The 23,438-nt window shown below is 38.6% G+C and overlaps 1 protein-coding gene across 2 annotated transcripts in view; it reads right to left on the reverse strand.

Annotated features, from left to right (window-relative positions):
• dock1 (dedicator of cytokinesis 1) overlaps positions 1-23,438 on the reverse strand; it is a 293,597-nt gene that overhangs the window by 41,925 nt on the left and 228,234 nt on the right. For both annotated transcript variants that reach the window (XM_053640698.1, XM_053640699.1), the window contains exons 30-37: positions 19,552-19,630; positions 19,281-19,381; positions 12,716-12,774; positions 11,023-11,171; positions 8,708-8,793; positions 8,312-8,468; positions 3,836-3,876; positions 3,578-3,668 (exon numbers count right to left, since the gene is read on the reverse strand). In XM_053640698.1, the coding sequence (XP_053496673.1) occupies positions 3,578-3,668; positions 3,836-3,876; positions 8,312-8,468; positions 8,708-8,793; positions 11,023-11,171; positions 12,716-12,774; positions 19,281-19,381; positions 19,552-19,630 (763 nt within the window). The remainder of the gene's footprint in view (positions 1-3,577; positions 3,669-3,835; positions 3,877-8,311; positions 8,469-8,707; positions 8,794-11,022; positions 11,172-12,715; positions 12,775-19,280; positions 19,382-19,551; positions 19,631-23,438) is intronic.

A 23,438-nucleotide genomic window follows, 5' to 3' on the forward strand; every position in this document is an offset into this window, starting at 1 on the left:
TAACTGGCGTGCGCACACACACACACACACACACACACACACACACACACACAATAACGAGCACCCTGCACAGCCAGGTCCAGTCAGCTGACCAGCAGGCAAGCACAGCCATTTGTTAGTGTGTGGAAGTGCTGTTTTCTGCTCAGGGCCCCGTCAGAACCGACTCACTGCAGTGCAAATGTAATTGATATTTCATGTAACACGACACAGGGTAAACGTCCCCAGGAAAGAAACATCTGCAAACAACAGGCTCATGGGAAACAGCCAGCTGCGCTACATGCCAAGCTACATGTGAATTTGTGCTCCTTCAAAAGGCCAAATGTCTCTGCATGCAGAGAATGGCTTCAGTTAATCACTAAAGTGTTTAAAATACTGCAAGCACAGAAGGGGACACAAGCATACGCCGGGATCTCAGAACCAATTGTACTATTTGAATTTTCACAATATTTATGCATTCAAAGTAAAAAATAATAAAAAAAAAGCAAACAAAAAACAAATCCACACATAAATGTTTAATTTGCAACATCATGTCCTACTTTCAGTTGCCAAGTCCATTCAAAAAACGTGTCTTTTTGAAATTTTGAATAAATGCATTAATTTTCAGAACAATTATCTTTACACATGAATAAGGTACTGTATGTATATATTTTTTTTTTTAGGGGAAAACTACTTGAACTGGCAAAACTGCATTATTTTGCATTATCTTTCACAGTGATGTTTGTTAGTAAATGAGACCTTTTAGTTGTACTCGTTTTTGACGCACGTGAATCGAAGACGGCTTTGGGCGTTGTGATGATGTCACATGACTCATCTGGGCTCAAATCTACAGAAAATCTGCAGTAATTTTAAAACATTACAAGCCCCTCCAAAATATTGCAGCGTTTGCTTGACTTTATGTTAATATCTGTGATCGCAAAATCCTGGAGGAACTGATCCTTAAAGTGATATTACATACAAGCATTTTAAACAAACGCTCTTTTTAGTGGCTGGACCTCAAAAAAATGATTTTATTGACCGTCTAAATGCCACACATTTTTAATTTAGTCTAAATGTGCATGTTTGCTAGGTTTAAATAAAATCGTCAAAAATGATAAATAAGATAAGAATTAAAAACAAGTTAAAGACTTTTCTTACGTTTGTTTAGGTAGCCTAGGAAACGGAACGTTTAGTTAAATGTCAACTATAAGAAAACATTACTGTGACTAAATAAATAAAAACAAAAAATGAAATGTCTTTAATAAAATTGTGATTTTCTCTGATAAAGCAAGCATGAACTGCCATCATATGCAAAAGGTTTTTGCTACTGTTCATTCCAAATGCATCCAAGTACCACAAAATAATAAATACAATTTACTTCTTGAAAGCTCTCATCAATATACTCATGTCCGATCACTCCATATGTAACTCATACATCCTTTTCTAAAGGGGGAATGGATGTCCGTTTCTCATTGGAATGACTTTTAAAGGGTGTTTGAGTAAGTGAACAAAGGGGCTGTTCAGTTGTGGGAATAAATCACGCTGTTAAGTGAGTGTTATTACAACCTCCCTCTGAACAGAGCTCCAAATACCGCTTACTGCAAATGCATAATGACACAGCTGCAGGGAGCATTTTAGAATTAGGAGGGGGAAAAAAAAAATTACAACAGTAATCCTTTCAAACGCTCTTAGCTATGCAATAAAAGTGGAGCACCATCACAGCTAAAAGGATGTGTGTGTAGCGGACAAATACTGAAGCTGTTGAAGGAAGCTAGGTGTAGGGGTAAAAAATGACTTAGCAGGCTGGAGATTTTATTTGTAATGGAAATGTATGGGCAGTTGTTGGGGCTTCAATAAATGTTAATTAAAAAAAAAAATGATGCATCAGTTAAATATATTTGTACTTTAAATTTGTACTGGCTGGTGAGTGGGAGGGAAATGGCAAATGATCGAATTAGGTGGAAGTCAGCTACAGAATTATTGGCACTATTTAACATGTAGTACGTTTACATGCACAACAATAATCCGATATTAACCCGATTAAGACAATACTCTGATTAAGAAACTACCATGTGAACAGCGATTTGTAATTACCTTAATCCGACTAAAGTCATAGTCGAATTAAGACACGTGGGTGGAGTATTCCTGTTTTAATCGCATTATCGACGTGTATTACAGACATGTACACACCTTAATCACACTATTAACGTTGTGTGAGAGTTTTCACCGCATTTTGCGACGGGACACGTTCACACACGGCAGTGCTCAACCGTCTGACGGCAAACAAGAGAGCACGGCTGCGTCTGAAACCGCGTACTTACCAACTATATATTAGGCGAAATACATGTATGTACATGCATCGTACGCAGCCCACGGCTTCAGGCAGTTTGCACGTATAGCATTGCACTATTAACTGCACTTGAAGCTTTCGTAAAATTAAAAATAAAAACACCCAAAACTGTATACGGTACCATAACAAAGACGAACTGTATGTCGATACGTGAAATTCCGGAGGGGACGTCGGACGGCGTGGCGCGGGGACGTAATGACGTGTACCGTTAATCAATCTATGTTCTATAACGTGTAAAACAGGAACATGAAAGAAGTATTCTAAAAGCGACTCCTGTAAACACTTTAATCACAATATTGTCTTATTCAGAATAAGGTCAGTAATTAGATTACTGCTGTCCATGTAAACATAGTCATAGATAAGTAAAAAAATATATATATATATAAAAATCTTCCCAGGAGAATTCTCAGTGCTGTTCTAAATTACAGAAGTAACCGTTGCATTCTTCTGCGCAGAAAAAAATGAGCATAGTACACAACATTTCAGTCACAAAAATAAATCCATAATAATTAAATGAATGCAAGAATAAACATTTTAATCATTAGCACGAATTTACTTCAATTAAAGATTCGACTTCTCCCATGTAATCAGGATGAGATTAAGCTTCCACAAAGACAAATTTTCATGCCGTTCACTATATGTAACTTATATATGAGGGACTTATACATGAGAAAGGAGCACCTCACTTTGTCCTCTGCGATACACAGGGTTACAATAAAGGCTAACAGCTCCTCAAACAGCAGTGTAATATGACAGTAGCTTTACTGATGATAGTGCTTTTTCTGGGAGGTGAGCCAGTGCTGCACATAGCTTATACATTTAAAAGTAAAATGAAGACTGCTAACTCTTTTCACTCACAAGGCCAAACTACTCTTATCTCATACACTGATATTCTTACACACAATCATCATATAGAAATCTTGCACATCTGGGCATCTTTGATGGTGTCATTCAAATATATATATTTGTATACACATACATACATACACACACACATATTTTATATATACATATATATACATATATATACATATATATATATATATATATATACATATATACATACATACATATATATATATATATATACACACACACACACATATATACACACACACACATCTACATATATACACACATACATACATATACACACATATATCTACATACACACACATTATATATATATAGATATATATATATATAGATAGATAGATAGACAGACAGACAGACACACATACACATATTTACCTTCAGAAGTTTGGCGTGCAGCAATAGAGTGTAGGCAGCCTCAGTGTAGTTATCACACTCCTTATGCAGGTCACATAATTTATACAGGTACCTGAACACACACACATACAGAGTAATAAAACCCAGACTGCTTCTACAGCACAGAACTTAATACAAAAAAGAAAACTCTGGACAAACTTTAGATCCTGACAATATTCCTCTTCACACTGTAGGGCAAGAATAAGGCAACCTCAAACAGGAAATGAGAAAGTCACATACCTGATGTACATCTCCTCCCTCTCAATCTCCTTGTAGAAATTCTGCAACAAAAAAAGGTAAGACCCAAGGTAACTCATTTCAATGAACGCTTAGATTAATACACTATCTAATAAAAAGGAAGCCAACAGACAAAAAGCTTTCCAAAGAAACAGACTGTAACAGACTGTACGAGAATGTCACATGCTTAGACAGCTAAGTGTTGAGGACACACACACACAAATGACTGTGCGACTTGAATCCTAAAGGTTTTCAGCTTTTGAAGTGACAAAGAAAGCTTTTATTTCCAGCACTTTCAAGGTCCCCCCTCCCCCTAATATAACTTAGATCAACACTTAATCTCAATTATGCATTTGGGGAAAATGTGAAGAAATGCTAGTAGCTAAATTCCTCACTGGAAAGAGATTGCATGATGTCAATGTTCTTAAGGGCTATAATGGGTACAAGATTGTTTTTCTTCTAAACGTCATTAATTAAGTGTTAATCATACAATTATTCCGAATGACCAGAAACCAGGCCATATTTAATCTTAATCTGCCATTAGAGTCACAAATCACAAAACATAAAACAACATTTTCAAACAAAGATGTGCTTATTTCCTAGGTAGATACAGACATACGAGCTCACCCACCGGCTAAAACTTTAGCAGCTGGACAGAAAGTTGTACACATCTGCTTAACCACCAAAACAATTAACTTTATATAAATAACCATGTAGGCAGATAAACTGCTCATGCAAGTATAATGTTATTACTGAAGATGCTTACACCATTACAGATTGCAACAGAAAATCTTAATATAATTAACATAAATCTGTTATTTGAATTACAGCTTTTGTCAGAGCTGCTGCTATAGAAAATTAATCAACACCTTCTGAACAAGCGTTTTTAATCTTCATTAATGTGTGCACAAACTAGCTGTACTAAAATAAACATACAGAAATATCAAGGTTAGTGATCTGGAAACTGTGTTTGCAAACTAATAATAATGCCCATTCAATATGAGAGAAAGAGCAGTGCAGCCCCCAGCTGAGGGATACGCAGTGTATAAGCTTTCATCGGCATGTTTCTACACACTGCTGTGTGCCTCTGTTTGAAGGAAGATGACCTTTACAGGCTCCCGGTAGACCGGCTACTGTTGACTGTTAGTCTTCCGGAAAACAAAGCAGTGTGTGATCTCAGAATACACACACACAAACCACTACCTGGGTGTGTAAGCATGGTTAAACACTGCCACTGTCGTACCGTTCCCCTTATCGGCAGCTATCTGAATCAGTACTGGATTGTATTACTAAGTGCAGGGTTTATGGTGATACTCTTGGGAAGATAAAATGAGAAGATGAAAAAAACAAAAAATCTTTGAAAAGTCTCACAGAAAAAAAATCTGATAAACTGACAAGTTTCAACGCTAAGGTATTTCACACACTTACAAAGAAAGGGGTTAAAAAAGGTTGTGATCACGCTGATGCAATTCTGGTTCCCTAACGCGCCATTTTTTCGTTCCGTAAAGAACACTGGCACGTTGTTTGGCATTTTTTGGCGCTAAGATTAATGGTGGCATTGATTTCCGTAGTTCTCTGCGGTAGATAAATGGGAAATAGAAAAGGTCTATCTATCAAAAATATTATTTAGAAAACAAAAACAAAAGAAATTCTTTCCGAAATCAGTTGTAACTACAGATACCCCGAGAAGGTAGGTTTTTTTAATCACTCAATATGGCCAAGAATACAAACTAACCTGCTGTTGTGTAAGGTGGTTGTTAAAACAGCTGCTGCCAAGTTCCCCTCGGTTCGAGCTATTAAGCAGCTAAGTATGTAGTAAAAACACCAAAGTACTATGTAATTATTTTGGGTAAAAATGTATTAAGTGCCAAGACTATTAAACAAACACGTCAGAATAAATAACTGTTTTGCTGTTGTTCGCACCACTCAGTTACTTGCTTAATTCCTCGAACCAGTGCAGAACCGCACTAAACTTTAATTAAACTAATCTTGGTACCAGATTTTGTCCATGATAATGACCCAATACTCTAGAGTTTGTATCACACCCAGGAAAATAACTAGAACTTAATAGCCAGGAAAAACTAGAACTCCGGGGACTCTAAAAGAAAGCATTAGCCATTTTATGATCTAATATGCATCCATTGTGGATGAAAGTGTGAACATTAGGGCTTGATGGTGGCCGTGACAACCGCACCACCGCGGTGGTGGAGTGCCATCTGCGTGTGTCACATCACATTAATGTTTCTGCTTAATAATAATAATGATAATAATAATAATAACAGCTGCAATATTAATTTGTATTTATAGCCAAGCATATAGCGGGAGATTTTATGTTAATATACAAATTACGTAATCACAATCAAACACCTTATATGGTGTTGTCTGTTAGTTTGGCGCGGGTTTGTTTGAGCGGCAAAATCCAGTCAGGAGAATTTTGCTATTTCACTTCAGGTTCTGCCAAAGCGATGGATCTTGTTGGGAAACCAAATGTTACATCGGTGTTCAGGGAACATTTTGGATCTGTGACTCGTGAAGCCATATGTCGTCTTTGTGGGGGGAAAAAAAAAGTGCTAAACGGGCAAACACTACAAATCTCAGGAGCCGTCTCCAGGCGTTTTTTAATTTATTTAAAAATTTAGATTTTTAATATATTATTTAGGTTACCGTCCTACTGGTATTTCTATCAAGGTTTTATAGGCTTGTGGTATTACACTTGTAAAAGGAATAAAGCATTCGTCAGAGAAACGTGCGACCGTATTTCACTTCTTCTCCTCTCCCTTTTGCAGGTCGATCACAATAACGTATCCCACAATACCGTATCCCGCAGTTTCTCATTGCAACAACACGACACAACAAGGCGAAACAGATGTCTGCGATTCATTTCATCTTTTTTTTTTTTATTTAGGTTTTTATTTAATTTAAGCCTATAAAATTATATATTATATAGTGATATATAATAAGCAAAACACTGCTCAAAACACCGGACATAAACCACCGTGGTGGTAAGAACCTGCCAGCGTCACAGCCCTAGTGAACATACATGAAGTCAGACAATGCTGGAAGCCTGACAGTGGTCCACTTAGACTTGGCATTTATTTCTATAATACAAGTTCCCTCGACCCCATAACCTCCATATTAAAAAATATATAATAAATAAATAACTAACTTGGTTATAAATAATCGGGGAGGTTATGCTAGGTTCAGTTTGGACTAACCCAGCAAGTTTGGGTTAGGATGTCGAGCAATGTGTGTTTTTTAAAATTTTTTTTTACCTAATTTGTAGGCAAAAAGGACTACATTGCTGTACTGTTAATACCCAAGTATGAAAGCAGCCTTACTCAACTAAACAAAACTCTATCATATCAATGCACATTTTGAAATCATGAGTGATGAATATCAAATGCAGGATTAGAAGTAACTTGACGGTGGTGCTATCTGATAATCTGAGCTAATGTTACACAGAAATCGTAAGGTAATTTTTAACAATCAGGAAATAACTCTAAGGCTGAGTCGGAAATCACATACCGCGACAATACCTACTGCATTCGATTCAGTACTTACTGCTCGGCTGTTGCAGCAGTAGGTTATCCGGGTATTTCTCGCCTACTGAGAATTCGGACATACTACTCCAATTTATTTTACTGCTTTACACCTACTGTTTAGTAGGGATTTCAGACACAGCCTAATAGTTACAAAGCAACCCAATATTAGCTAACTGCAAATGTAATTATGTAAGCAGTGTCTTAAATTAAGCAGTAATTTGTCTTTTTTTAAAAAAAATTTTCTAAGAAGCCAACTCTAGCCATATTTACCCCATCAAATAACATCAGCAAGCATACTTTTTCCACTGGCGATTAAGCAAAACCACGTTACAAATTACTGCCTAGGAAATGTCTACAGAAATAAATCCAAATTGTTCAATTAAATTATAAATGTAGTCGAATCGGAACAAAAATGTATTTTGCAGCTGAAGCTGACTACTTGCACTTCAGACAGACTACTTCTGATTGCCACTCTCGAACGGTGCAGCAGAAGATTCCAGAAAATAATCCCTGACGCATTCGCAACCTAGTATAATGCATTGCCTGTTATAAACCCAGTTCGGGACCCACCAAGTTAAACCCAGCAACTGAGTTGTAAAAAATAAACCAGAATTCTTTTTAGGCAAGCAAGCAAAGATATCTCGTTTACTTGGCACTAATGTCCTACAATCTGCATAAACTTAAAAGTTTACAATCCAGTGGCTGTATCCTGCCCCAAAAGCTCATTGTTGCCAATGCAACTTTTACCAGTGCAAAAAAAGTGTTGTGCTGAGTTGTGGTTAACTGGGCAGACAGTGCAAAAGCAGTGCATCTGAGCATCTTAGGAACATTTTAATTGGTTCCTAGGGATTTGAAACTGGTTGTAACTATAATCTACACCTAATCTAGCTAATAATAAATTGTGTAGTAGTACAGAAGGGCCGATGTTTGAGCTCACCAACACGTTAACTGTACAGCTCATGCGATTCTCTTTGCTCTCATCGTGCATGATAGTCCTGTAGTCCAGCAACCTCTCCAGCAGACGCACCACCAGACTCACAAAGTTCTCGCCGTTCTTTGCCAGGTATTTATGCTTCCTACAGTGCTCCAAGAGGCTAACACACACACAGACACACACACACACATACACATTAATCTGGCAATGGCATGAGAAAAACAATACAGCAATTGCACTTGACAAGAAAAATTATGCCAAACAAATTTTCATGAAACAGGCCTGAGCCCCATCTTCGGAGCTGCCAAAGCGTGTCTCCGGCAGTGTCACTGTGAGTGTGCTGTTCGATTATGGAGCTTTTGAGCCCGTAAACAGTGTGAGCCTGTAATCGTGCCTTACATCTTCTGGAAGAGAATTTTGTACTGCTCATCTCCGCGGCCTCCTTCCACCTCGTGATCCAGCTTCGTGATGATCTCGTTTTCAAACTGCAATTAAACACAGCAGCTGTAAATAATCACCGTGGCTAATTTTCCATTCCATTAGCGCCATCCGCTTCCCTTTCTTCTATCCATAGCTTCTCCCTTTCAATCTCTCTCTCTCTCACTCTGTTGGTAAGCGTAATCAGCGTTTAGCGACATCATCTTAATCTGCTCGTCATCGCTAGAGATGAAACACACGACTCAGGAGGACAGAGTTCCGGCCAGAGAGAAGAAAACGATATACTGTAGAGCAAGCAAAAGCAGTAGGTAGTAGGAGTTACAGGTTAATGCATAGTAACTGCAGAGAAGCAGCAAGTCTACCCCAGCAGTGTTACAGTGGCGGTGAGTAAGAGCTGAGGAAGCTGGAGATTTATTCTGCCTGCTGTACAGAGAGGAAAACCCCTGCCCTCCTAAAGTACGGTCAAACTGAGCACAGACAACTCATGTTCCTCTGAAGGGAATAAACAGGGCAGAGTTTAAAGAGAAGACAGCCCTGAGGCAGAACCAATGTTAATGTGGTGCTATTACACAAAGGGATTAGGCACAGCATTTAGACTGAAAAGCACTACGCCTCCAAGATCATAAAAGATCTTCCTGAGCACATCTAACTGATCGTCTATTCGTGTTAGGATAAACTCAAAATGGCGGTGTTATCTGAGGAATGCACGGCGCACAGTACACAAGCAGAGCTCACCTCACCTGAAAATGAATACTGATGAAGTGAGGAAGCCGAACACATTTCGATTTCAGATGAATACCTCAGAGAGACTGCCTTTTATGTAGCGCGTCTCACACTGGCATGCCAAACATTCCTCTTAGGGACTTTAATTTGGCTTTTAAATCAACTGAAACACTAATCTAATGAATGATCCGGCTAATCAAGGTGTTCACGAGAACCTAAACGTTACCAGCTGGGTTCAAGCGCCAACGTTTTGCATCTCACTGCCCAAACAAATCTTAATCTTGATGCACAACTCAGTGAAAAGAAAGGTTTATAGCAAATGATAATGTGTTCTACTTCTAAATATAAAGGAGAGAGAGAGAGAGAAAAAAAACAGAAGCCTGACTGTTTATAGCTATAGGGAGAAAGCACTGTTTAGCTGAAATCAGAGAGGCAGACTTTCTGTTCCGTTTCCAGTTTTTATGTCTCTTAACACAGATAATGAATAAACAGAGATACCATTAAACCTCTCTTCACACTTACTACTACAAATTCCACACGCCTCCAAACTCTCAAACTCCACAACGACACTGCGATCTAAGAGCTAGAAGATACTGTATGTGGTGGTGTCGCTGCATGTACAGCCATCGCAGACTTCGTTCATACAGCAAGGCAAGTTTTAAACCAAGTGTCTGCATTGCAACTTGACCAAATCTAATTAGAGCTGTCACATTTGCTTGTATATCCACGTTGGTTGTTATAGTAACGGCGCAGGTAGGCGTCTGATAAGTAGTGCAGGTAACAGTGTGCTAAGGGCAATGACCAGTCAGGATTCTGAATGCATTCAGCACAGACAACAGCAGTGACAAGAACTGAATAGCTGGACGTTTGTCTTAAGTGTTTCGGCAGGTGCTACATTTAGCCAAGGCTTCCTTCTGATGTCTGATGTGAACATGCTTCATGCACCTAATGATGCACTGACTTATATCCAGAAATCCAATTGTATCCAATATGAAGCATACAAATGTGATTTGAAATGATCTGCCCAACTGGATATTAGGTGATGGGCATTTGAGGCGAACTATTATCCCAAAGGCTTCGGAATAATAATAATAATCGAATATTCTGTGCTTTACATTTGAGTATGCATAGTTATTATGAGATAGTAAATGCCAGCGTTCACCAGGAAAGGTTGCAATTTATTTTCATATAATAGCTATCAGGGCACGAATAATTGTGTTAGCGCAAGCACGCAAGAATGCCACACAATTTTGGTTCTTAAATTGGAGACCTTATAGCACAACTTGTATTATTAACTTTGCTCAAATACTGATTCATCTCTATTCGATATGCAACAGACATGAACGCTTTGAGTTTGATCAGTGAGACGGGAACACATTGTTCCTATCAAAGCTGGCTACTTCTAACTTGGACATGCTTTTTTTTTAAAAATATATATATACATATATTTATTGTGCCACAGGCCATACAGTGGAAATTGTAAAGTATGGGTTAAGCAGCTATTAAAACGGTGTTATTCTTTTTGTAATGGAGTATTGTGGTTATAAACAGACCCTTTGGAAACTGCGCGTGAAGTGGAACTCGCACTGCATCATGTCGAAGAAGATGGGGATAGTTGCTTTTCGCAGCTCAATCTCTGGAACAAGCGTCATCTCCAATATGGGTCCCACCATCTCAGGGATGAACTTGATCTTGTGTGGACCTGGCAACAATTCAAAGGACACAAAGCCAAAGTTTTAAAAGAAGCCATGGTATGATGAAATGGCTCCTGCATTGGAAGTGATCACTGCATTTATTTAAAAAAAAAAAATTTAAAAAAAGGTCAGAACAATAAACTGTTGAAAGCAAAAGGTTTTAGAGACCGTGCCATGCTTAAAGAGTTCAGCTCAACCTATCTATATTATGCACATCACCCAGAGTGCTGTCTGTATTTCACTTTAGGAAATACAAGAATATGCATCTGGGTCTTATTTTGTTTATTACCCCTACCTCAGCGAACAGGCTACACAGCTACTAGTCCAAGCTCTTGTTATCTCAAAACTGGACTACTGCAACACACTACTCTCGGGTCTCCCAGCCAGCTCCATCAAACCCCTTCAAATTATTCAGAATGCAGCAGCACGCCACGTCTTCAACCAAAGATGCTTGGAAAAACATCTTGTCTATCACATCCCTGTCAAACAGTAGCGAACACCAGCTACTTGAGTCATGTTTTCAGCACACTGAGTGATTATTTATACTGACATTATATATATATATATATATATATATATATATATATATATATATATATATATATATATATATATATATATATATATATACACACACACATACATAAACACACACACACACATATATATATATATATATATATATATATATATATATATATATATATATATATATATATATATTATTGAAGGGGACGAAAAAAGCCCCACAGCTGTAAGCCCTAATTAGAAACCACTCAAAGAGCACTACCTAAAGACGGAGGTGGTAATGAGAAGTAGGATTTCCTTCGGAAATGAGCTTGAAATAGAGAGCTCAACATGTTCTCAGCTCTGAATGTGATTAACAATCATTCCCCTGCTCCAATTAGCACCTACATATATAAACTATTCACAGACAGTGTTCTTTGAGAATAAGCCTGTGGCTAATCAGCTGATGTAGATGCAAAAATAAACCTGCAAGTTCAAAAGCTTTCTGATACAAAGGCCCACATTTATAGCCAGTTTCAGAAGAGGAATGCTTTTTTTTAAAAAAAAAAACAACAAAACAAACAAACAAAAAAAAAACACATAGTCATAAAAATAATAACCTCAATTAGCACCTTGATATAAATTTAAACCAATACTGATGTAAGTATTTAGCTATTAAGCTAATGTGAGCCACTAATTTCTTTATTTGTTGTGTTATTTACATTTACAGCATTTGGCAGACGCCCTTATCCATAGCGACTTACAACTATCTCATTTATACATCTGAGCAGTTGAGGGTTAAGGGCCTTGCTCAAGGGCCCAACAGTGGCAGCTTCACAGTGCTGGGGTTTGAACTCATGATGTTCTGATCAGTAGCCCAATGCCTTAACCACTGCGCTACCACTGCCTTTATATCTTTATAGTCTTTCATACACAAAGAGCTAAAGAAATGCCTGAAGTACCTTCAGATTCAAAATAACGGATAACACAGATCTAAGATGAAATTTACAATCTTTAAAAGTAGATTTTGCAGCGAGACTCTCACCCAGGTTGTACCACATGTCCCGGATCTCAAAGCCAATCTGGCGCCTCATGTCCTGATACCTGGAAGACATACAGAAGCATTTCAGAAGCACACAGCACACAGTTTTCTCATCCTTGTCCAAGACATCTCTCATCCGAGGAGCTGAACAGGGAGACTAAATGATTTCCCTGGCTCAGAAGATTGCATGCTCTCCAAACACAAAGGGCCTCAGGTGTGGTGGCACAAATGAAATAATACATTACAGAACGAATGTCCAAAAGAACATCATATTAACACATTACAATAAATCATGCTAGCTTTTTTTGGTACCTTTGGTACAGGAGTACATGCATCTGTAAGTAATACAAAACAGGACTAATAAACAAGCTAAAAGACAGAGACGTTATACATTTGAACAGTTGGTTCAAATTGTGCTTCATAAAAATGGCCTGGCAAAAAAAAAATATATATACTATGAGCTTCGCATTTAAATTCTGAAAGTGACCAAAAGACAGAATTCTGAACTGAAACTGAAGACTAATGTGACATCCAGCATCAAGTTCTTTAACCCGTTTGGGATGAAAAGAGCCTTAACGAAGCTGGTTCGCTTCTGTTGCAGCACATCCAAGTATATTGGTGTCAAGGCTTGGCGATGGTCATTCGGTCACCATGGCGACAGCTTAAGCAAACTCTAGTAACTTTTACGTCTACCATTTTTAACAAATAATATTGTTAAAAAAAATGTATAAACATATACATATATGTGTACTGTGTATACTGTTTATTGCCAATGCAAATTAAAGGCCCAAAGATAACTCCTTGACTGGCAATTAAATTGGAGTTAAAACGGACCGATTGTTCATAGTTTCTATGCTGCGCATTAATAAACTCATTAACACATTTTGTAATGGTTTAGCTTCTGTAATGGTTAGCAACTTTTCAGTTGAAAACGTGTGGCCGAGTTCCAAATGAGCGTCACGAATCACGTTATCCCAGCCCTTTCTCCATCCATCTTCCGTACCGCTTATCCTACACGGGGCGCAGTGGAGCCTGGAGCCTATCCCAGGGAACCCTGGGCACTAGGTGGGGGACACACTGGACAGGGTTCAGGCACTTTCTCAAAAACACAATATCTTTCAAATAATGTCACAATGGGCCGTATTCCAAGTTGGTAACTTCATTAAAGAGTTGGGTTACACAGCTGCTTAAATGGATTTTTAAAAATAAAATTCAGATTACGCAAACTACTTACATGTCGTTCATACCTGCAACGTTACCAGATTTTTCTCAAGTAGAAGCACAGGAGCTTCCAGACCACTTCATTTAAACACAAACACTTGCCTTTAAGTGCAATAAAAAATTGTGATAGTATAATGAAATAAAAAAAGCATAGTGTCTTTTTTTTTTTTTTCCTTTGCTGTCATATTTAATATGATGAGGTACCTGCAAGAGCTGCACTTATATCAGTAGTCTGACGTGCAATTTCAGTATTAAGTCCTATCTCAACTCTGGATATGGCCCATAATGAGTTACCCAGAGAAAAACACAATCTTCTTCTGGACTCTTATCGTCACTAGCATCAGTGACACTGGATTGGTTTCTAATTACAAACAACCCTAGTATGTCTTTCGGCAGCAGATCACAAAAAATTGGGTACAAAAATTTCAAAAACATTACAGAGGACAGTCATGACTTCAAAAGTGCCATAATTAAACTTTCAGAGTCTGTCACTGTAGAAAATAATAAGCTAAAATCCTGCCACTGAACGATTATATTTGCATGATCACACACACAATCCCACTCAATTTCCTCCTTCTGGTTAGAGTAACACATGAAGATGTATATCATAATTGGATACATCTGACAAGAGCTGCGCCTGTGTGGGAACCGTGACAACTGTTGATGTCTAGATATACTAATTTAAGATGTTCGTTCAGCCAAAAATTTAATCATCCCTGGTTAAAATATCTGTAAATGGTGTTCATTTAGTGACTTAGGATTGGTAAGTGCATAGCATACACACATGAATGAGTGGACTGCGTAAGGTCACTTTCACATCCACCTTGCTTATTTTGGACCTTGTGGACAGACGTGAACATGCCAGACATGAACATGCAGTTCTCGCCTGGTTTCCCAGGGTTGAGCCTGACCAGTACGTGGATGGGAGACCTCCTGGGGCAAACTAAGCTTGATGATAGAAGTGGTATTAGAGAGGCCAGCAGGGGGTGCTCTCCCTGTGGTCTGTGTGTGTCCTAATGCCCCAGTATAGTGACGGGGACACTATACTGTAAAAACAGCACTGTCTTTCGGATGAGACATTAAACCTGACTCTCTGTGGGCATTAAAAATCCCAGCACACTGCTCGTAACAAGTAGGGTGTCCTGGCAAAACTCCCCCATTTCTCGCGTTGTCCACTAATCGTAGGGTTGGAGGTTCGATTCCCGGCCCACATGACTCCACATGCCGAAGCGTCCTTGGGCAAAACACTGAGCCCCAAGTCGTTCCCAATGACAAGTTAACACCTTGCATGGCAGCTCTGCTACCACTGGTGTGTGAGTGTGTGTGTGAATGGGTGAATGAGACTTTGGATAAAAGCGCTATATAAGTGCAGTCCATTTACTCGATCATGGCCTCCTAATAATCTCCATCTCTGAATTAGCTACATCACTCTCTCCTCTCCACTAATAGCTGGTGTGTGGTGGGTGTTCTTGCACACTATAGGTGCTGTTACATCATCCAGGTGGATGCTACACACTAGTGGTGGTTGAGGAGATTCCCTCGAACCCCCCCCCCCCCCACCCGGTTTTGAGTGTCTAGAAAAGCGTTATATAAATGTAACTGTAACCAACATGCCACACAGGTGCACAGAGTATTGCAAAAATCTGGGGTCAGAGACAGATGTAGGGTTAGGGTTAAAAAGAGACAGTAACTATACAAGTGACATCTAAAGCAAAAGCCACACTTGCTAGCCAGCTATACCAGAATCGGCTTAACCCTGAATCACCACAGCTACACACACACACACACACAAGGGATCTGACACTAGATCAACACTCTTGCTCCAAAACACTCAATAAATCTGAGCCAGGCCTGCTCTCTTGTTAATACCCTCTCATCACCACGCTGTCACGTAGTGACATTTCAGAGGACCTGAGGCAATCTCTTGAATTTGCATCCACCATTGATTGCTTTGCCAATAAGCTCGCAAAGTGCCATAATTTATGGTGACAAGGACAGGAGAAATCAAGGCCTTATTAACACAAAAGCGGACAGCATCTTGAGCTTGATCCGAACCTAGGTCTCCTTGTGCTGAAAGTGTTTAGTGCTGACCGGAAACTGTGTGAACCCTAACATGGAGAACGCAGCAATGGCAACCTTTCTGCTAAGACTAAAGGGGAAAAGAAATGCTCCCGTAAGTCTTGAGATGATTTAATTGGGTGTGTAGAATTGTAGTGTGTACACCCAATTCATTTAGTCCCCACTGGTTTTTCCGCTCCCAGTCCATAGTACTAGTTCATGTTTCTTATTCTGTGTTGTGACCCTGTTTTCTGAGACCGCGACTTTGATTCCTGCTTTGCCCCGTTTATGCCTGTTTGCCGATCGCCGACCCTTTGCCCGTCTTGACTACGTTTTTTGGATTACGATTTGGATTTATCTGCCTGCCCTTAAATAAATACGTCTTTACCTGCACCTGCTTCCGTACTCTACTCCCTTATGTCTCGCGACGTGACAGAATACTCCGGAACAAAAACAAAACAAACGCACGTGTCCACAGTAAACAACATCCGAAGAGCATGCGCTCGCCAAGCGCTCGTGCACGTAGCTCGTGCACGTGTATGCGCGCACCCCCTCATCTCTCCGAGCGCGCTGCCGGAAGTGGAGGTTGTGATATTCACGTGTCTCACTCTGGTTGCTAGGCTATTTGGTCGCCTCATCAAACACGTCATTGTTCAGTCAAATTTATTCGGCCATTTCACCGAAAGTGTTTTTTTTTTTTTTTTTTTTTTTGCTATTTTCAGCCGGATAATTTCAGTTGCCGAACATTCGGTGCATCCCTAGAGTCAAGACAGCAAAATTAGCCGTGCTCTCTGTGAGGGAGGAATGGCATACTCTCGCTCCCCTTTCAATCATAGCGACACTAACCAATCAAGGTCATCTGTGAGGCCCTGTATGTGGAAGAGGGTAAATCTCGCTTTCCTCCAAATGTGTTACAGTACCTTGTTATAAGGCACGAACAGCAGTTGGTTTCACTTTACTCAGAGGAAACACTTTTGCCCCACACTCTCCAATTGATGGGTGTCGTGTGATACGGGACGGTCACCTAGTGGTTGGAAATTGGCCAAAACCAAACTGGGGAGAAAACATTTGTCCTAATAAACAATAACTGAACCAGAAGAATGATTGACCCACGATTCCCTCTGCATTTCAGACACCATGGCAAACTATTATATACCAGTATATTTCTGGAGTTATTAAAATGCCTGGATTTTAAGGAGACTATCAAACTATCAAATTCTAAATGGGCAAATAAAAAGCTGCCACAAACCACTTCAAAACTGCAGCACCCTGGCACCCTTCCTCAAAAAACACACCTATAGCACATAGCACAACATTATTCAGAGAGAGAGAAGAAACAAACAAAAGATAGAAAGAGAAAAACAGTGCTTGACCAGGTCACAAGGACCCGAGTAACGCAGACGAACAGACAGGGATAAGTGAAAATGGAGAAAGAGTCCATAAGATATATATATATATATATATATATATATATATATATATATATATATATATATATATATATATATATATAGCACACCTTTTCACAAGGTCACTTTCGAGTCCCCAGGCCTCAACTGCTTAATTGTATCTTGTCAACTGTAAGTCGTTTTGGATAAGAGCGTCATTCAAATGAGTACATTTGAAAAGAAAAAAAAATATTAACACTGTAGTGTGTGTATTCTAGAAATTGCTTGGAATTCAGATGGTAAAATGCTGTCAAGGTTGTGTGTCAAAGAGACAGACAATGAACTTTAATTGAGCATATCAGAATCACAGCCAATCTGTTGCCTGACTGGCAGAAATTTTGGCCGTGCAATAAATCCATTTGCACTGAGGGGAGCTTAGCCTAATGTCAGTAGAGTCCGAGAGATCAGAGGATTAAATATAACTAGTGAAAGAAGCAGTTTCCCAATTTCCCAAAACCTGTTCATAAGGCTCCTTCAGCTATAATGACACCTACAGAACATCTTTTACGTCATACAGGCAAAACTAACATAATCGCCTGAACACAATTATTCTTTAGCAATCTCACATTTTATATCATTTACTCGCATTGGGTTGTGTTGAGAGAAAATCTGTCTGTATCATCAACACAACGGCAAGCGAGACCATTTCTTACACTCCACATTAATGATGCGCTGAAACACCAAACTGATGTGTGGACCAACGGGTCTATAAATATTTAAGTGTTATCCACATGGACTTAACTGTGTGTTTAACAACTCTGGGTGGAAAAAAAACTGAAATGCTGAATCTAATGTGAGACAGTCTTTCTCTGCTTAATAATTCCCTCATCAGTTCATTTCATATGTTCAAAACCGCAGAGCTGCTGTTCAATGCAATCAGCCAAAATCATGCAGCTACAATAAAAAGTTGTCAAACTGTGTCGTTTCTAATTATGCAAGGATGAAATTGCTTACATTGTGGTTTCCAGCGGACTAATCTTTGAAAATGAAACCGGGCTCCGTTCATAAACGGAAATGTTCTATGCGCCACGTCTTCCGTTACATTATAGGATCGTTTACAAAAGGGTTATCGGAATACATTGGCATTGTTAAAGTCCAATGGTCTACTTTTAATTGCCTACCGCAAGTCTCCAAACTTTGAAATGAACCTTATATCCTGTGGAGCTTGATGTAGGAAAAGCAGTCTGAATAAATGTATGTAATTTATGGTGTTATTTTCACGTATTTGTAAAAAAAAAAAAAAAAAAAAAAAAAAAGACTGATAAATTACACCATTACATCTAAAAACGTACAGTATGTCACCAAAAAAGTGAAGAAGCATAAGCAGTGCAGAAGGGTACTTTATCAGTGGCTGAATCTCGAATAGTGTTTCACTGAGAATATAGTGCACTATTTAGGTTCTATAATACCCTATGTAGTGAGCGTATGTAGTAAACATGAATCTCTTTGGCTTAGTGATAAGTTAGAGGGCGCTTACGTAAAGAAAATGATTCCCGCATGAATAGACAGGGTGAAGATTTTCCGGCGAATCCTAGCTAAAAATATAAACGTCATATCAAACTAAATATCAGCAACAAGAAAACATTAAAGTGGGAAAATAAATGCAAAAAATCTGAAATGATGCCGAGATGATGCTTTCTTGTTTCCTTTCCTTCAGAAATCTTCTCCTTCAGCAGTTTATGATACGAAAGCATAGTGTAGTGCGACGTTCACTCTGCCTGAAGCAGTATGCGGTTATTAATTAATTATTATCCAAGTACTGGGCAGATTTGAAATCCTAGAGAGAAGTGCAGAGTGAAGACTGAGCTGATGCAGATGTAAGAAACACACTCGGTACTCACTTCTGAAAGATTTTCGCTCGTTTGTCACTTGAGAAGTTCTCCAGCTGCAGAGACTCCTGGGTAAGGAAGGCCACGGCCAGGTGGAAGTAGTTATTCCACAACTGAAGAATGAAGCAAGGGAAAGGGATGAATTATTCACCGAGCGATAAAGCACACTAGGATCAAGAATTCTTTTGAGCGTTTTCGCTGAACAACCTGAACACCGCAGTATCTGCCCTCCATTTTACTCTCTCCCCGTATTATAACCCATTTATCTGAAATTAACACTCACCTGAAGCTCGAAGTTGGTCTGGTCCAGGAACTTCTTGCTCAGCACGGCTGCGTATTGATTGATGGCTCGCAGGAAGACTCTGAAAGATAAGAGACAGACCTCGTTTAGCTTCCGCTAACTGATCTGACACCACGCCACGAGCTGCTGATCACTGCTCCAGGTGACGAGTCTCTCCTCATTAGCGAAGCAGTAATAACCCTGTCTACGACATTCAAAAACATTGTTTTAGCTCATTTCCTGTAATTACAGGGCCTGTCTCCGAGCGAGAGGTTCATAAACACAGCTTGTTAAACACATGAGGGTGTGGAGGGGGGACCCAACACACTGCTATCACTACTCTGGGTGAGAAAGTGCTCTGACCTGAACCACACAAAGGTTTGCAAAAAGGGAGGACATAAAACACGGACGTTAAACTTAATCACTAGCCTTTAACTGCTGCAGTGGCAGAACAACATTAGGAGACCATTAAGAGAACATTAAGACAACATTAGGAGGACTACAAATTACAGCTGCACGGGAATGAGATTTCGACCATGTTCTATGCACGGAAATTTAGTCTAAACGAAAAATAACTACATGCTAGTGTTAATGAAGGAAATTAGCTGCGTGCATGACATGTGATCACATGACATACGTGTACCACACATAACACCAGTCATTTAAACATTAAAAAAAATAAAATAATACACCACATGACTTTGGCATAAACAGGAAGAGAAATTCATGCAAAATTTCAAACATTAGGTCTTGATTATGAATGCATTAAAAACAATGGTAACACTATGCTAACTGTCAGTGTGTGTAATGTCACTGCAACCGTCAAGTTGTTTTTCAGCACTTTGTCTTAACGTTTATTTTGCTCTTGCAGAATTTCTAGAGAATGTTATTTAACCCTTTCATGTACAGTGTCCACACTTAGAGATTAAAAGGCAAATGAAAGATTTTTATTTTTAGAAGAATATAAGACCAATATTTTCAGATTTATGTTGCTCTCTAGATTCAGTGCATCATGTCTGTTATATCTTTACAAATATTCTACATAAAATCGCAATGAACACCTTTTGAAAGGTACTTAAGAAAAAAAAAATAATAATAAAATATATATATATATATATATTTATTTTTTTTTACGCTGAATCATACAACAGTCCTGAACTGCATCCATGTTGTACATGTCATGTCAATAATATTACTATAATTTGATCCAACATTATATTTTCTATAATTGTGCAATTTTATATCTGAATATTTTTTTGTTTAAAAATACAGTGGATTTTGTTTTCCAAGTATAATATTTAATCCTTTTTTTTTTTTTAAACTCATGGTATTCCTGCACAAGGCCAGTCCATTTCCTTTTTAATATAGTACCTCATATTTTACAGTCAAAAAGTCAAAATGATGTGATTTGAAGTGGATATGTTTTGAAATAATTTATGCATGAAAGGGTTAATGCACTTTAAATGAAGGCGCGGATGGGGCGACATTTGGATATAATTCACTTTAATAACAGCTGACACAGTCTCGGGGGCTTTATGCTGTGCAGGACCGTGTTCAAACTTCTGTTTGAATGTGAAATGCGTTTTAAAATAATGTAATAATTAATGTATAGACAGATCAGTAACATTAAACCAACTGACAGGAGAAGTGAATAACATTGATTATCTTGTTACAATGGCACCTGAGCCAAGGGGTGGGATATATTAGGCAGCAAGTAAACAGTCAAAGTTCTCAAAGTTGATGTATTGGAAGGAGGAAAAATGGGCAAGCGTAAGGATTCGTCTGAGCGACTCTGACATGGGCCAAATTGTTATGGCTAGATTACTCGGTCATAGTATGTCATACACATACACACGCTATATATATATATATTATAACTATATAATATATAGTTACACACATTAAAATTCACTGCATCACAACTTCAGTTCCTAAATAACCCTGCAACTGACATCTGTCTGTACACAGAACCTTTTCCTGCTCACAATGTAATCTTAAATTTGACAGAACACTAAGTCCTGACCTGTAACCTCAGATCAGCTAAAGTGATCATTACATGCTAAAATGACACTTCACAATCAGTTCAGAAAGATGAGCTCCAGCATGACAGCCCTTAACCTGATCATCACTCCTGACCCCACTGCACACCAGCACCATTATTAAACACCTCTTTCAAACCACTTACAAAGCAGAGCTCTGCTACTACAAGAGGGGGAAAAGTCACTATCTGAGAGCACATGAAGATGATACTGTGTCTCCACTATAAGAGAGCATGTCACTAATGCCTGTGCTTTTAGCCATAAATAAGTTCCTTCCTCAATCCTCCATGTCAAACACACCGCCTGTCTTCACTGGAGCTGAATAAAAATAGTTTACAGGATTTGAGAATGTAAACAGAGCAGAAAGGCTCTAAATCAGCCTGTAATTTAGCATGAAGGCTGGGATGACAGGATTGGGATGAATATGGGATTGCCAAAAATAAACAAAGATGCTCAGTGCTGCTGTAAAATAAATAAATTTACGGAAAACTTAAATCTTCTGCCTGGTTCATGGTCTGCTGTTTAGTTATTCTGAAAAACGGTACATCTGCAGACATGCCAAATATAAAATATGCTATTAATATTGATAAATATAACCTCAGTTCAAACAAACAGTAAACAGAAAATAAAATTTGCTATAATTTTACAAAGGGAAAAAAGAACACTTCCAAATATAGGCATAACACCATATAATGTCTATCAGACATTTGTATAAATGCTGATAAGTAATAACCGCATATTGAAAGGTTATCAAAAAACCCCATAAAAACAATAAGCATTACAGATACTGTTCTGTTAAGTAAGAAATAAAACACATGGACGCATGATTCAAAGAAAAATAATCAACAGGGTGGTGTGATGCAGACCGATGTGAAGCATTAGGTTTAGATTACATGCAGCGTTCTGTATACAGGTCTCTGTGAATGAGCTGTTACTATAGAAACAACATTATTATGAGGGAATTAATATAAACCTGTGGTTTGTCTTGCAGCGCATACTACGGTCAGAGATGCTGTTGTAGAAACGTAATCAACACCTTCTGACCAGTCAGATTCGAGAGTTCAACAAGAGTTCTGGTAGTGTGTTCTAATGAACAAATATTTAATACGTTATGCAACCCGGTATTAAGGCATGCAGCATGTACAGTATGCTACTAAATAAATGAGCATTTATACATAACTAGCGTATTAGCTTGATTTAGTAATTATATACGTGGTCAGCATCCCTGCTCCAGGACACACAACTTCCTGTACGACGCAAAGCTTCTCTTCGTACTGGTAAAGATCTATAAAAATGCTCAGATTTGCAATATAGGAGGGCAGATCTCCAGGATGTTGGTTGATGACCACTGACATGATTTACACATTATTCAGCTCCGGTCTTCAGGCTCCAGACCTTGAAGGCCGCAGTGCCTGCAACAACTCAGTAGTTAATTCCAGTACTCGACTTACGCTCCACTAAAAATAATAATGTATAATGAATAAAATGTATGTGAAACTACTAGGACTGCCTTTTATTGCAGCTGATTACTAGCAATTGAGGTACTTCAAGTGTGGAGCGGTATAATGAGGGCCAGAGAGGATTGATTCTGTGAGGGGGAAGTTGATGTGAAACTTTAGCTACACCAAGAAAGAGAGAGAGAGAGAGAGAGAGAGAGAGAGAGAGAGAGAATATCATTAAACCAGCAGGCATGTACAGTACAACTGGTCCTTCAGACATCTCAAGAGTAAAGTTTAAGATGACATTGCATCACACCTATACCTGTAATATTTACAATCATGTGAAAGTCCAAAATGTGACAAGACGACTTCATAACATCATCATAATTGTAAATTATATGAGGGTCTACTT

Source organism: Ictalurus furcatus, chromosome 13 (assembly GCF_023375685.1).
Source record: "Ictalurus furcatus strain D&B chromosome 13, Billie_1.0, whole genome shotgun sequence".
NCBI classification, from domain to species: Eukaryota; Metazoa; Chordata; class Actinopteri; order Siluriformes; family Ictaluridae; genus Ictalurus; species Ictalurus furcatus.